The sequence below is a fragment of the Acinonyx jubatus genome, chromosome B4 (genome assembly GCF_027475565.1).
Source record: "Acinonyx jubatus isolate Ajub_Pintada_27869175 chromosome B4, VMU_Ajub_asm_v1.0, whole genome shotgun sequence".
NCBI lineage: Eukaryota > Metazoa > Chordata > Mammalia > Carnivora > Felidae > Acinonyx > Acinonyx jubatus.
Genome location: NC_069387.1, coordinates 417,845 through 432,102, shown reverse-complemented (window position 1 = coordinate 432,102; position 14,258 = coordinate 417,845). Strand labels below are relative to the sequence as shown.

The window sequence follows — 14,258 nt, the reverse complement described above, 5'->3', positions numbered from 1 at the left end:
TGAAAGTAGGGGCCTTATGAAGAGTTATTGTGCCTCCCTGTTCAATGTCCTGTACAATGTCCCCTGTTGACCAGAACCTGGTACTTCAGGGTGTCACCTGTGTGTGTTGCATGTGCCATGCTGTTGTGGTTGAGTCATGTTTGCCTTCCAATTGCCCACAATGGCTCTCTCTGCCTGTTGTGGGCAGGGTTTGGTTCCTGTGTTATCAGAGGCCAGTCTTGGCTGCCTTGGGTCAGACTAGATGCTTCCTCTTAGCCTGTGTGCTGGGCTTCAGTCACACCTTACTGCAGGGTACTCTCTTGTGCTGGCCCCAAAGGAGCTTTTCTTGAAGATGAGGCCTGCAGTCTGCCCCCACTCTGACTGTTGGGGTTGCAGTGACTCTGAACTCCAGGGCTCTCTTTTTTTTTTTTTTGCTGCCCCCCCGTGAGCTTTTTGCTGGTGGGTGGGGCTAGCAGTCAGACCTGATATCTGCCCCCAGCCCACTGCTGGGGCTGTGGTTGGACTGGTGTGTGGGGGGATCTTCCCCTCTCCTGGGGGCAGGAGTCACTTTGGCGTGGTGCTGGTCACTGTGGGGTTGCTTGCAAAATGAGGTGAGGCAGGCACTGCTTTGGATGGACTCCTGTTCAGTGGGCAAGTTGGATGAGGTGGATTCAAGGGTGGCAGCACCTTGGGTGTTAGCTAGATGTGCTGGTCTGGTTGCAGAATGGGAACTGGAGCCACTTCGAGGGATGCCTGCAGAGTGGGGCAGGTTGGGTGGAGTGAGGCCGAAGGAAAATGTGGGGGTCAGGTGTACTGTTAGCAGAGCTAGGTGGCCACTGTAGGTGCTGGTTCCTGTAAGTATCCAGGTAACTAGGCTGGGGGGCGGGGAGAGAAATGGTGCCCGCCAGTTGTTTTGTTCTTAGACAAGTCTCCTAAAGACCCCTGCCCGTCCTGTGGGTTTCTGAAATTAGTAAATAAATATCCTTCCTGTGTACCTCAGGAGTTTTTCACACTGCTGTTTTATGCTTCATCTCTGGGGTTGTGTGTTTTGCTGTCTCTTCCAGGGCAGAGACTCAGTTTCTTGTTGGCCTCAGGCTCTCCCAGAAGTAAGCCAGCTGAGTTTTAAAGTACCCTGAGTTAAGTCCCACTGATTGTAAACACTCACAAAGTTAAGCCCCATTGGTTTTCAAAGCCAAATGTCTCGGGGTCTCATCTTCCCAGTGCAGGGCCCCCCGTGTCTGGGGTGGCTGGTGTGGGGTCTTTTCCTCTCCCTTCTCTACACTCATGTTCTCCTTCCTGTTTGTGGTTAGTCTCACAGGTTAGTTTGGTTCTGGAAGGGTCTCTGCCCTTCCTTCTGTTTTCACTTTGGTTTCCTGTCTACCATTAACTGTGGAGAGCTTGTTCTGTCAGTCTTAGGGTTTTTTCTGGGTTAGTTGCAATGATGTGCCTGTTACCTAGATGTGTTCATGGGACAAGGTGAGGGTAGGACCCTCCTACTTCTCGACCTTCCCTGGAAGTCTGAGCAATCCCAATTCTGGGTGTTTATATGAAAGAAATGAAAGCAGGGACTCAAACAGATATTTATACACAAGTGTTTATAGTAGCATATTCACAACAGCCAAGAGGTAGTCAAAACTTCAGTATTTAATGGTGGATGAATCAATAAAGAATATATGTTGTATCCATATAGTAGAACATTATTCAGCCGTAAAAAGGAAGGAAATTCTGATAAATGCCGCAACATAGAGGGACCTTGAGGACATTATGTTAAGAGAAATGGGCCAATCACAAGAAGACAAATTCTGCACAATTATACTTACGTGAGGTATCTAGGCTAGTCGAACTCAGAGAAATAGAAAGTAGAATGGTGGTTGCCAGAAGCTGAGAGAGAGGGAGGTGGGGTTGTAGAGTTTCCATCTTGTGGGATGGGGAGCTTTGAGAATCTGTTGCACAACCATGTGCCTGTGGTTGACAATGTTGTACTGACTACCTGGATTGTTGGGAGGGTGAATTTTAGTGTTTTTGGCCACGTAACATAAATAACCATCAACTGGAGAAATACAGATGATGATACATTGATATGTTGTAACAGTTCTAATCAGTAAAAACCTATGAAGTGCTGATCAATATAGCACTATAGCAGAGTCTATATATGGTTATATAAAATCAGTGTGATTCTATTTATATTAAGGTCAAGAACCAAGGAAAGCTAGTCAAAATATTGAATAGTAGCTGTTTATTCAGGGTGGGGTTTGATTGGAAGGACACACATAAGTACTTTGGGTTGATAGATATGTCCTGTGTCTTGATTGGGGTAGTGGTTCTATGGATACATTTCCATGCATTGAACTTTATCAGTGTAAAGATCTGAACATTTCACTGCATGTATATTTTCTATTTTCTCCCCCACATCTGTAAATGAATACTTACCTCTGCTTAATAGATTTTTCTTTTCAGTGTCTTTTCACACTTTGTATAAGGAGAGACGCAGGCTGCAGTTGGCCCGTGGGAGTGGCTAGGTGGCCTCTTCTAAAATGCTAATCTCTTAGAGTTTTCATAGGAACAGCTAGAGTGTAGTGTGGTGTGGTTGATGGTGAAGGGTGTGGGCACCAGAGTTGTTCACACTTGGGTTCACACCTAGCGTTGCCACTCGCGCTTAAATAACTGGGAGAGCTTCATACCTCTGCTTACTCATTTGCAAAATACTCGGAGTCCCTCCTTTGTGGGATTGTGTGGAAGGTTGCGTAGAGCCATCTGGTGCCTGACCACCCACTGCCTTCCGGTTGGTTCCCTGCTCCCACTTGTTCTCCTGTGGCTGCCTTCACGGCAGCCAGACGACCCCCTGACATGGAGTCAGATCATGTCATCCCCTCTTGAAAATCCCCAGTGCTCCTGTCACACTGAAAGTGGGAGCCAGGTGCATCCCTCCGCATGGCTCTGTTCTCTCTGCTGGCACCTGCTCTGTCAGCTTCCATAGCTGGGAGCTGGGTTTTCTCTGTGTCCTGGAGATCCTCATCTTGCCAGAATGGCTTTATTCTTTTTTTTTTTTTTTTTTTAACGTTTATTTACCTTTGAGACAGAGAGAGACAGCATGAATGGGGGAAGGTCAGAGAGAGGGAGACACAGAATCTGAAACAGGCTCCAGGCTCTGAGCTGTCAGCACAGAGCCTGACGCGGGGCTCGAACTCACGGACCGCGAGATCGTGACCTGAGCCGAAGTCGGCCGCTTAACCGACTGAGCCACCCAGGCGCCCCAGAATGGCTGTTTGTACTTACTGCTCACACGTAACATTGACTGAACTCTTTCCTGGCCTCATTGTTAAGTAGGCCGTATGTTTATTCTGTTTTAATTCCTGCCCTATGCGATTGTCTTTTGTGTGTCCCTTACCTGTTAGCAAGTAAGCTGCGTGAGATACAGTACCTCGTCCACCTCGTTCTCCACTGTACCCAGCCCTGAGGCGCTTACAAAGTAGGCATTCAGTAAATTCTGTGGGGTGGCTGCAGTTGGGTTTTTTTTTTTTAAACGTTTATTTTTTAATTTTTGAGACAGAGACAGAGCATGAATGGGGGAGGGTCAGAGAGAGAGGAAGACACAGAATCTGAAACAGGCTCCAGGCTCTGAGCTGTCGGCACAGAGCCCGACGCAGGGCTCGAACTCACGCACCGCGAGATCATGACCTGAGCCGAAGTTGGACGCTTAACCGGCTGAGCCACCCAGGCGCCCCCTGCAGTTGGTTTTAATACACTCAAAAGGCCAAACACAGTGACTGGCCCTGAGTGCTTGGTAAGTGTTAGTGAAAATCATTGGCACAGCCTGTGAGGAGTACGTGCCTCCTTTAGCAGAACGTCAGAATGCATTACGAGGCTTGAAAAATGTATTCTTCAGAAATTTCTTTCTGAAGAAATCGAGAAAGGTCAAGACCCACTCACCCAAGAAAAGTCACACAGCACTCTGCAGCCAGTGTGTGATTATTTATATAGATTCTAGGGTAATAAAATGAATAATTAAAAGCCCGAATGAATTTGAATGTCATTTCACTGCAGCTTTCAAACCAGCAGGTTTATCCTTCTTTTCATTCCTTCCCCACACATCTGTTTGTAACAGTTTCTGTAGGGTAAACTATGTCACAGGACCAGACAGAAAGGAAAAAAAAAAAAAAAAGCCTGGGGCCTTCAGGATGTCTGTGAACAATGGAGTGATTGAGCTCTCTTTTTGTTTTAGATGTCCACACAGAAGCTGTGCAGGCAGCGCTGGCTAAACACAAAGAAAGGAAGATGGCAGTGCCTATGCCTTCCAAACGCAGGTCCTTGGTTGTGCAGACCTCGATGGACGCCTACACACCTCCAGGTGAGAAGCAGGCCCGCTGTCTGCTTCCCAAAGTGACAGGCGAGCCTGCAGATGAATTCACTGCTAGCTTCAGCAGTCCCGGTCCTTGTAGCTTTCAAAGTAATGGTGCTGTGATTCAGATTTTCGGAACTAGAAGTCCAGAAATGGTGTATACGCTCTATATTAAACTCGGAGGGAAAATTCATGTTACTAGGTATGTCTATACAAATAGTATTTTAACCTTTTCATTGAGACTTGTAAATGATGCAGACTTTTAGTCTTATGAAATTTCACTTAATTCTTCATGTAGCAAAAGAGAAGAGTTTGTGCCTCCATAGTTATAACTGAATTTGGACTTCTCTTCTGCTTGGATAGATGTATATATATTCTCAAACTCTTAAAACATAAATATGTCATAAGGTTATATTAAGAAACCAAATGAATTGAAAAATGTATCCTGTTACCTCAGTTTGGAGTATGTAAAGTGCAGGTAGTATTTTGGTTTCTGGACAGTGCAGTGTCTGTCACAGCTGCTTATTCTGCTGTGGTGGTGTGAAAACAGGCAACGTGTCAGTGAGTGGCTGTGGCTGTTTGCCAATAAAACTTTATTTATAAAGGCAGGCAGAGGGCCAGTTTGATCCACAGGCCTGCTGACCTCGATCTTAAATGGTTGAAGGTAATATCCCATTCATATTTATGCTTTTATTTATCTTGAACTTTATATAACTACCTAAGTTCTGTTCTTTACCCAAATAATTACAGTCTGTGTTTTATGATCTTCAAAACCAAAGTAAAGAGCAAGGTTCAATTACACAGGTATCTATTAGAAAACATGAAGTATTGAGCCTAAATTATGTGTTTTTTCTGTGTGTTGGGTTCCAACATTATTCATGTCCTTGTTGCCACTCTCCCTTCCTGCAGACCCAAGTTACCTTGCACAGTAAGAACAAATGGGTGTGTACAACGTTGTTTAGAGTGTTTTGAAGTTGAATCCTGAGTGTTTGCAAGCAGTGAGAGTAATAGAAACACATACTTTAACTCAGAGATGTGTACAACATAGTGATTCAGCATTTATGCACATTACTCAGTGCTCCCTGTGATGTGTGGTCACCGTGTCACCATATGAAGTTAGTGCAGTGTTATTCACTGTATTCCCCATGCTGCACCTTCTGTTTCCGTGACTCTATTTCATAACTGGAAGTTTGTAACTTCTTTTTTTTAATGTTTATTTTTGAGAGAGAGAGACAGACAGACAGACAGAATGTGAGCGGAGGAGGGGCAGAGAGAGAGAGAGGAAGACACAGAATCTGAGATGGGCTCCAGGCTCCGAGCCGTCAGCACAGAGCCTGATGCGGGGCTCAAACTTATGAACTGGGAGATCCTGAGCTGAGCTGAAGTTGGACGCTTAACCGACCGAGCCACCCAGGTGCTCCTGGAAGTTTGTAACTTCTAATCCTCTTTACCTATTCTGCCTATCCCCCAACCCACCTCCCCTCTGGAACCACCAGTTCTCCATATTTGAGTCTGTTTCTGGTTTTTGTTCATTTGTTGCGGTTTTTAGATTCCATATACAAGTGAAATCTTACAGTATTTTGTCTTTCTCCGACATTCCACTGAGTATAATGCCTTCTAGGCACACCCATGTTGTTGCAAATGGCAAGATTTCATTCTTTTATATGACTAATATTCCATTGTACGGATAGCACATCCTCATGCATCATATGCTGGACACTTAAGTTGCTTCCATATCTTGCTTATTGTAAATAATGCAACAAAAGACATAGGGGTGCATATATCTTTTTGAATTAGTATTTTCATTTTCCTCTGATAAATACTTAGAAGCAGAATTGCTGGATCATATGATAGTTCCGTTTTTTGAGGAACCTCCATACTGTTTTCCACAGTGGCTGCACCAGTTTGCATTCCCACCAAGAGTGAAAGAGGCTCCCTCTTTCTCCACATCCTCACCAACATTTGTGATTTATTGTCTTTTTGATACTAGCCATTATGACAGATGTGATGAGATACCTGATTTTGATTTGCGTTTCCCTGATGGCGAGTGATGATGAGCATCTTTTCATGTGTTGGCCATCTTTTGTCTTCGCTGGAAAATGTCTTTTGAGGTCCTCTGCCCATTTTTACTCAGATAGTTTGGATTATTATTATTTTTTGGTCTTGAGTTTTATGAGTTCTTTATATATTTATTTGGATATTAACCCCTTATCAGATACATGATTTACAAATATCTTCTCCCATTCAGTAGGTTGCTTTTTCTGTGCAAAGCTTTCTTTCACTGTGCAAAGCTTTTCAGTTGTGTGGTCTTAATTCCTTATTTTTGCTTTTGTTTCCCTTGTGTGAGGAGACATGTCCAAAAAATATTGCTAAGACCTATGTCTACGAGTCTACTGGCTGTTTTTTACAGGAGTTTTATGGTTTTAGATGTCACATCTAAACACCTAGGTCTGTAATCCGTTGTGAGCTCATTTTTGTGTGGTATAAGAAAGTGGTCTAGTTTCACTCTTTTACCTGTTGTCCAGTTTTCCCAACACCATTTGTTAAAGACTGTCTTTTTAGGGCGCCTGGGTGGCTCAGTCAGTTAAGCATCCGACTTCAGCTCAGGTCATGATCTCGCAGTTCACAAATTCGAGCCCTGCGTTAGGCTCTGTGCTGACAGTTCAGCGCCTGGAGCCTGCTTCAGATTCTGTGTCTCTTTATCTCTCTCTGCCCCTCCCTTGCTTGCACTCTGTGTGCATCCGTCCGTCCCTGTCTCTCTCTGTCTCTCTCAAAAATAAACATAAAAAAAAGACTGTCTTTTCTCCATTGCATATTCTTGCCCCCTTTGTCATAGATTAGTTGACCATATAAACGGGTTCATTTCTGGACTCTCTGTTCTGCTAATGTGGTGAAAGGTTTTATTTTGGATGTGTTTTTGTAACAGAATGCACTTACAAGGATAACGAACCCACTTAAAATATTTTAACTAGATGTTTGGAACTAGACAGCATTCAAAGAGATTGACATTTTTCTGAGCTATGTTTTTTGTGAGAAATGTTGAGTTTAAAATGCAAGAAACAATGTGATTATGTATGTGCCTTTTCACACATTGAACCCATCCTCAGAAATGTTATTTTATTGTACATGATGAAAGACAAAACTTTAGGAAATCAAACATTGTACGTATATCTTTACGAAATGTAAAAGAACATTACTGGGAGTATAATTTTGGTGAAATATTTCCATTTAGTTAGCCCTTGCTTGTATGCCATGTAATACATTTTGTAAACTGTCATTCAAAGGTCCTGGTGATAATATCACATGGGATAGTTTCATACAATCAAATGCCAGCTCCATAATCATAAAATTTTTATTTACAACCTGTTTTGTGCGTGGCAGTACTCTACCTGTTTAGAACCATACTTGCTTGAACAAAACCTTGGGGCTGAGCTCTATTTTCTCTCATTCTTTTTTCCTTTGTTGCTTTAACACTGATGAGTTAAAACTCATCTCATGTCCTCTGATCTTCAGAGCATATTCCTGAAATACATATTTTCTCTGTGAAATGACTGGTCACTGACCAGTGTAACCAACCATTATCACTGTTACACTGACAGTCTTTTACAGGTGAAGCTTTTCTTTAGTTTTCACATTTAAAAATATAATAAGAATTTGCCAGCAATTCTGTTTCTATTCATAATGAAATAACCTGTACTGGACTAACCCATGCACTGTAAATAACTATAAAACTGCCCCAAATGAATGGGGCAGCTGTTTTTAAGCCACGGACATCCAGCAGTGAGAGACTAACCTGAGAGCAGGTAAACTTGTGAGGTGAGCCCCACAGTTCACAGTTTTCTGCCTGGAGAAGTTTTTAGACCATGGCCCAGTGATTGAGATCTGAGCAAGGCCAGTAGTTCTGCTAAGCTGAGGAGGCAGAGATCTGAGTTCAGGCAGAGGACAGGATTGGAGCTTTCTGAAGATCCACACTAGCAAAGAATCACTCCACGTCTGCTCAACGTCCGACTGCTTGCTAAAATAAGAATCATAAGGCTTTAGAGGAAGATTATAGAATCCAGAGTCTCCTCCACATACCATCCACAATGTGTACTGCTCAGTAAACAGTCACTAGATATGAAGAGATACAGGAAATGTGATCTGTGGCCACAGAAAAAGGAGTCAACATAAAATGAACATAAGATGGCCTCATTGTGCTCTTGGTAACCACTAATCATCTGTGGCTGGTGTCAATTGTATTTGCTGTAAGTGTGAAATTCATGCCAGATTTTGAAGAGTTAATATGAAAAAATCACTGGAGGGTATTTAATTTTCATATTTATTATTTATTAAAGCAACAATATTTGGAATATTTAGTGATAAATAAAAATACATTTAAAAAGTTAATTGTATCTATTTTTTAACGTGGCTACTAGAAAGTTTAAAACTATGTGATGAGACTCCTATTTCTGTTGGAGAGCTCTGGTTTTAGATGTTTGATATAGTGGAAGATGGAGTTTTAAAATCTGATTACAAACATTCAGGGAATCAAATTAAAATATGTTAAAGTACTGAAGGAAGATATTGTCTCAATATGTGAGCTGAGTAGAGAAAGGGAAAAATACTTTTTTTAAAATTAATGGAGACTCTAGAACAGTAAAGTTCTCACTAAGGTGAGACTTCACTGGATTGGCTTAACATCAGATTGGAGAAGGAGGAAGATGAAGGTGTCTGTAAACCTGAAGAGACATGAAGAGAAAGTAACCAAACTGAAGAGTGGGGAGACATAATTAAAATTAACAGAAGAACCTCAAGTATTATGGTACAATGTTACCCACTTATTTGGAACCCAAGAAGGAAAAGAGGAGAGGGCAGAAAAAATATTTGAAGAAACAATAGTCGAGAACTTCTCAGACTGCTATAAAATCCACCTTATAGATCCCAGAAGTTCAGTGAACCCAAAGCAGGATAAGTTAAAAAAAATCATACCTCAGTTCACAATGGTCAAAGTGCTGAAATCCCATGATTAAGAGGAAATCTTGAAAGTAATTGGAGGAAAACCTATACTACATACAAGAGCACATCATATGAATGATGAATGACCTACATAAAGACACTATAGAGACTGGAAGACAGTATAAAGACATATTTAAAGTCCTAAAGGGAAAAAACAAAACTCATATTCAGAGAAAATATCCTTAATAAACAAGGATGGAATGAAGACATAATGAGACATGAAGAGTGAGAGAATATAGTGCCAGGAGGGCTGTGCTGCAAACATGCTAACGGATGTCATTTAGGCTGATGGGAAATGATGTTAGATGAAAAACGTAATCAGTAAAAAGGAAAAAACACTGGAAATAGTAAATGGGCAAACAATACTATGTTTTCCTATTGTAATTTGCTTTAAAACAATAAGGAGGGGGGAGTGGAATTATACTGTTGTGTGGCTATTACTTTTGTGAAGTAGGCAGAATGTGAACAGTAGAAAATGTGTAGTGTCAGGTGTATTCAGAGTAGAGGTGAAAGAGAACGTTTATAGTGTCAGATTTGAAGAATAAACAGAATACTGACCCCATATAGACCCATTAAGGATGCACAGCTGTTAGCCTTACATCAACCACTAAAAAAAAAAAAGTACAAGTAAGATTTAATAGAAGACATAAAATGAAACTAAAAAAATGTGGTTAAAGAACATAGGAAAAATCAACAGATATAAAAAATAGGTGGAATGAATGAAAAATAGCAAAATGCTAGATTTTAGCACATTTATATCATTGATTATGATAATTATAAATGGACCAAACACCCAATTAAAAGATTGGGATTGTCAGACTGGATAAAAAAAGAAGATACATCTATATGTCTTCTATAAGAGATACAGCCATATTTTTTTAAAGTAAACTCCACCCCTATCATGGGGCTCGAACTCACAACCCTGAGATTAAGAGTCACATGCTCTCTCTACCCACTGATCCAGCCAGGACACACTTAAGTCAAAAATGAAGATAGTTAAAAATACAAGGTTGAAAAACTATACAGTGGAAACATTAAATATAAAGCATACAAGTCTTTCTTAACATCAAAGTAGATGGCAAGACATAGTAATACAAGATATAAAGTGGGACCTTACATAATGGAAAGTGAACAATTTATCCGTAAGATGTAATAATGAGTACTTGCATACATAAAAGAGCAGTATAATTTATAAAGCAGAAGCTGGAATAGTGAGGGGGAATAGAAAAGTCAAGAATAACAACTAGAGATTTAAAAAATACCTTTCTTAATAATTGGTCAAAACAGCACGGTCATCCAGCTTGATGCAGTTGCTGTTCACAGAATATTATACTCAACTACTGTGGAACACACATTCACCTTTAATACATTTCTTGAGGTGTAATTTGCATTCCACAAAATTAACCTATTGTAAGTGTGTGACTCAGTGATTTTTAATAAATATATAGATAATGCTGTCATTGCCATAATCTAGGTTTAGAACATTTCCACCACTCCACAAGTTTCCTTGTGCCCATTTGCAGTTAATTCCCCTTATAACATTCAGCCATAGGGGCCTCTGATCTGATTTCTATGCCTCTGTAAATATTCTGGAAATTTTGTAAATAAAATGATAAAATGTGTTCTTTTGCATCTTCCATGTTGTAGCATGCATCAGTTCATTCCTTCTTGTTGAATTGTATCCTGGTAGGTACACCACGTTTTGTTTACCCGTGACTAGTTGGTAGATATTGAGCTTGTTTCCAGCTTTTGGCTATCATGAATTATACTGCTCTCCACATGTATGTACATAAGTTTGCATCAACATATATCATTTATTAACGAATCTTATAGTTATTTTATGCTTAACTTTCAGGAAACTGCCAAATTGTTTCTATATGGGTACTGCCATTTTACATTCGCACTAGCAATGTAGGAGGATTTGTTTCTCAACATCCTTACAAACGTTTATATTGTCTGTATTTTTTATTGTAGCCATTCTGGTAGATATGAAATGTTATCTCATTGTGGTTTTAATTTGCATTTTCTTAATGGGCTTATTTGCTGTTTGTGTATCTTCATTGGTTGTTCACACTCTCCCATTTTTTATATGAGTTGTCTCCTCACTAGTTAACAGTTCTTCATATAATCTGAATACAAATCCTGTACCAGATTCACAATTTTCAAACTATGTTTTGTCTTCCCTTAATTGTGTCTAGTCTCTATATAAAGATATTTTGTATCTTTATCTTGTATTCTGTGACCTTGCTAAATTTATTAATTGAAGAATTTAGTGTGTTCCTTGGGACTTTTTACATAAAAGATCATATTAAATTGACTAAAGACAGTTTTAATGTTTCCTTTCCAATCTGGATGCCTTGAAGTTATTCTTTTTGCTTTATTTCACTGGCTGGAGGTTTGCAAATAATGTTGAATAGAAGTGGTAAGAGGGGGCATCCTTACCTTAGTCTTGATTTTAGGAGCTGCACGTTTAATCTTTTAACATTAAATACAGTGTCAGCTATGAGTTTTCACAGATGCCCTGTGTCAGGTCGAGGAAATTTCTTTCTATTCCTGCTTTGTTGAAAGGTTTTATCATAAGTTAGTTTTAGATTTTGTGAAATGCTTTTTCTGTGACTTTGAAAGTTAACTTAGGGTTTTTGTCCCTTTATCCTACTAATATGGTGCATAACGTTAATTGACTTTTGAATGTCACCACTTGGTCCTAATGTGTACTATCCATTTTCTATTTTGCTCGATTCTGTTAGCTAATATGTTTTGAGGACTTTTGTGTCTGTATCATGAGGGATATTTTTCTGTAGTTTTCTTGTGAAAGGGTGGGGTGGGAATGAAAGATTGACAGTAAAGAAGCATAAGAATACTTTTTGGGAGGATAATAATATTTGGATGGATGTAGGGGTATGTGCGTTTCTCAAAAATCGTAAGTCTGACGGCTTGAACGTTTTTCCAGATGAGATACAGATGGCCAATAATAGCATGAAAAAATGCCCAGCATCAGTGGTCATTAGGGAAACACAAATCAAAACTACAATGAGATACGTCCTCACACCCACTAGAATGGCTACTGTCAAAAACCAGAAAATTACAAGTGGTTGGTGAGGATGGGGAGAAATTCAAACCTTTGTGCACTATTGGTGGGAACACCTATATGGCGAAAAGAATGGCAGTTACTTAAAAAATGTTACATGACCCAGCAATTCTGCTTTTGGGTCTGTACCCAAAGGAATTGAAATATCTTAAAGAGATATTTGTACACTCATATTCATAGCATTATTCGAAATAGCTAAGACATGGAAGCAACCCCTTGTCTGTCCACAGATGGATGCGTAAGCAAAATGTGTTACATACGTGAAATAGGTTATCATTCACCCTTAGGAAAGAAATTGTGCAGTGTGCCACAATATGGATGAGCCTTGAGGATGTTACGCAGAATGAAATGAGCCACGCACAAATACTGTATGAAGACACTTGTGTGAGGTACTTAAAGTGGCCCCAGTTGTATAAGGAGAAAGCAAAATGGTGGTTCCCAGGGCCTTTGGGGAAGGGAGAATGGAGGGTCATTGTTTAACGGGGACAGAGTTTCAGAATTGCAAGATGAAGAGAAATACTGAAATGGTGGGTACAGTTGCACAGATTATAAGTGTATTTGGTATCACTGAATTTCTACTTAAAAATGGTTACAGTGGTAAAGTTTATGTTGTATTTTACCACAATCACAAAAACAAAAACGAAAGAAGCCTTAAGCCTGAATACAAAAAAATGTGTAAATTTTCTTTAAATTATAATCCCACTATTTCACAAAGCCGAGCAGAGGGAGAGAATTTGTTGGTCTTCTACTGATACTGCTGCTTTTCTAACAAATTCCTAACAAACTTCCAAAAATTTTCCAGAGAGCTTGGCCATATCACAAAGATAATAAAATATGAATGTCATTGTCCTTCACAAATACTGTTGTGTTGGAAAAAACAAAAGTCCGTGTCTTGATTTAAGACACATTGTCATTTCCCTTGTTCTCCTTAGATGTTCTCGAGCTGCTCCGGTCTCTACTTCCTCCTGGTGTACCTCACCCATGGTAGGACCCAGAAGCTGTTCTTACATGAGGATTTAAATAACAAGTATACCAGTATTTCATTCTTGAAAACGTCACAGCTGCTAGGGAAATCATGTTACATAAAAATAGTTCTATCACTTTTAATGAAAAAAAGTGATGTGTTTGATCTCAATCCAAGTTGCACAGTATTCAGAGAGGAAAATAAATCAAGTGAATAGTGAAAAAATTTAACAGAAATGAGCGTTAAAGCAAATACGTTTAGTTTACTCATGTAATGTGCTGACATACTATCCTCACTAGAGGAGGAAGCAAAGCCTTGGTGGGAAAGAGATGGGAGTCATTCTAACTTCTACACCACTATCCTTGCTGACAACTTACTCTTTGGGGAGGGACGTGGTTATCTTTACTCACACGAAATTTAAAAATACAGCTCAGAGGGCACCTTGTTGGCTCAGTCGGTTGAGCGTCCGACTCTTGATCTCGGCTGAGCTTATGATCTCGCGATTTGTAAGTTCCAGCCCCCGTGTCAGGCTTGCTGATGTCAGCACGGGCCTGCTTTGGATCCTCTGTCCCCCTCTCTCTCTGCCTCTCTTCAGCTCATGCTTTCTCTCTCTCTCTGTCAAAAATAAATAAACATAACAATACAGCCCAGAGAAGTACCTCAGGTCTAAACAAGGGCTACAGTCACACTTTGAAACACATGGAAGTTCAGTGCCTCAGAAAATGCCGCCCCCATCCTTCTCGCTTGCTGTAAGCATGCCTAGAAACAGTTGGCTTCTTCGCAAACTGAGTGAAGAAAATAGGTGAGTATGTCTCTGCCCAAGATTGTAATGTCAAAAAAACAAAACAAAACAAAAAAACCCTTTTTGTAGCATATTTATTTAAGGTGTTTTC

General features: G+C 40.3%; 1 protein-coding gene and 1 long non-coding RNA gene across 11 annotated transcripts in view; both read left to right on the top strand.

The window, feature by feature from the left end:
* Positions 1-14,258, top strand: part of DIP2C (disco interacting protein 2 homolog C) — a 408,190-nt gene that overhangs the window by 238,777 nt on the left and 155,155 nt on the right. For all 10 annotated transcript variants that reach the window (XM_053225170.1, XM_053225168.1, XM_053225171.1 and 7 more), the window contains one exon: positions 4,202-4,327. In XM_053225170.1, coding sequence (XP_053081145.1) covers positions 4,202-4,327 — 126 coding nt within the window. The remainder of the gene's footprint in view (positions 1-4,201; positions 4,328-14,258) is intronic.
* LOC128316259 (uncharacterized) lies at positions 4,334-13,981 on the top strand. Its single transcript, XR_008299848.1, has 2 exons — positions 4,334-5,732; positions 13,334-13,981. It is a non-coding gene; the product is annotated as an uncharacterized LOC128316259 (long non-coding RNA).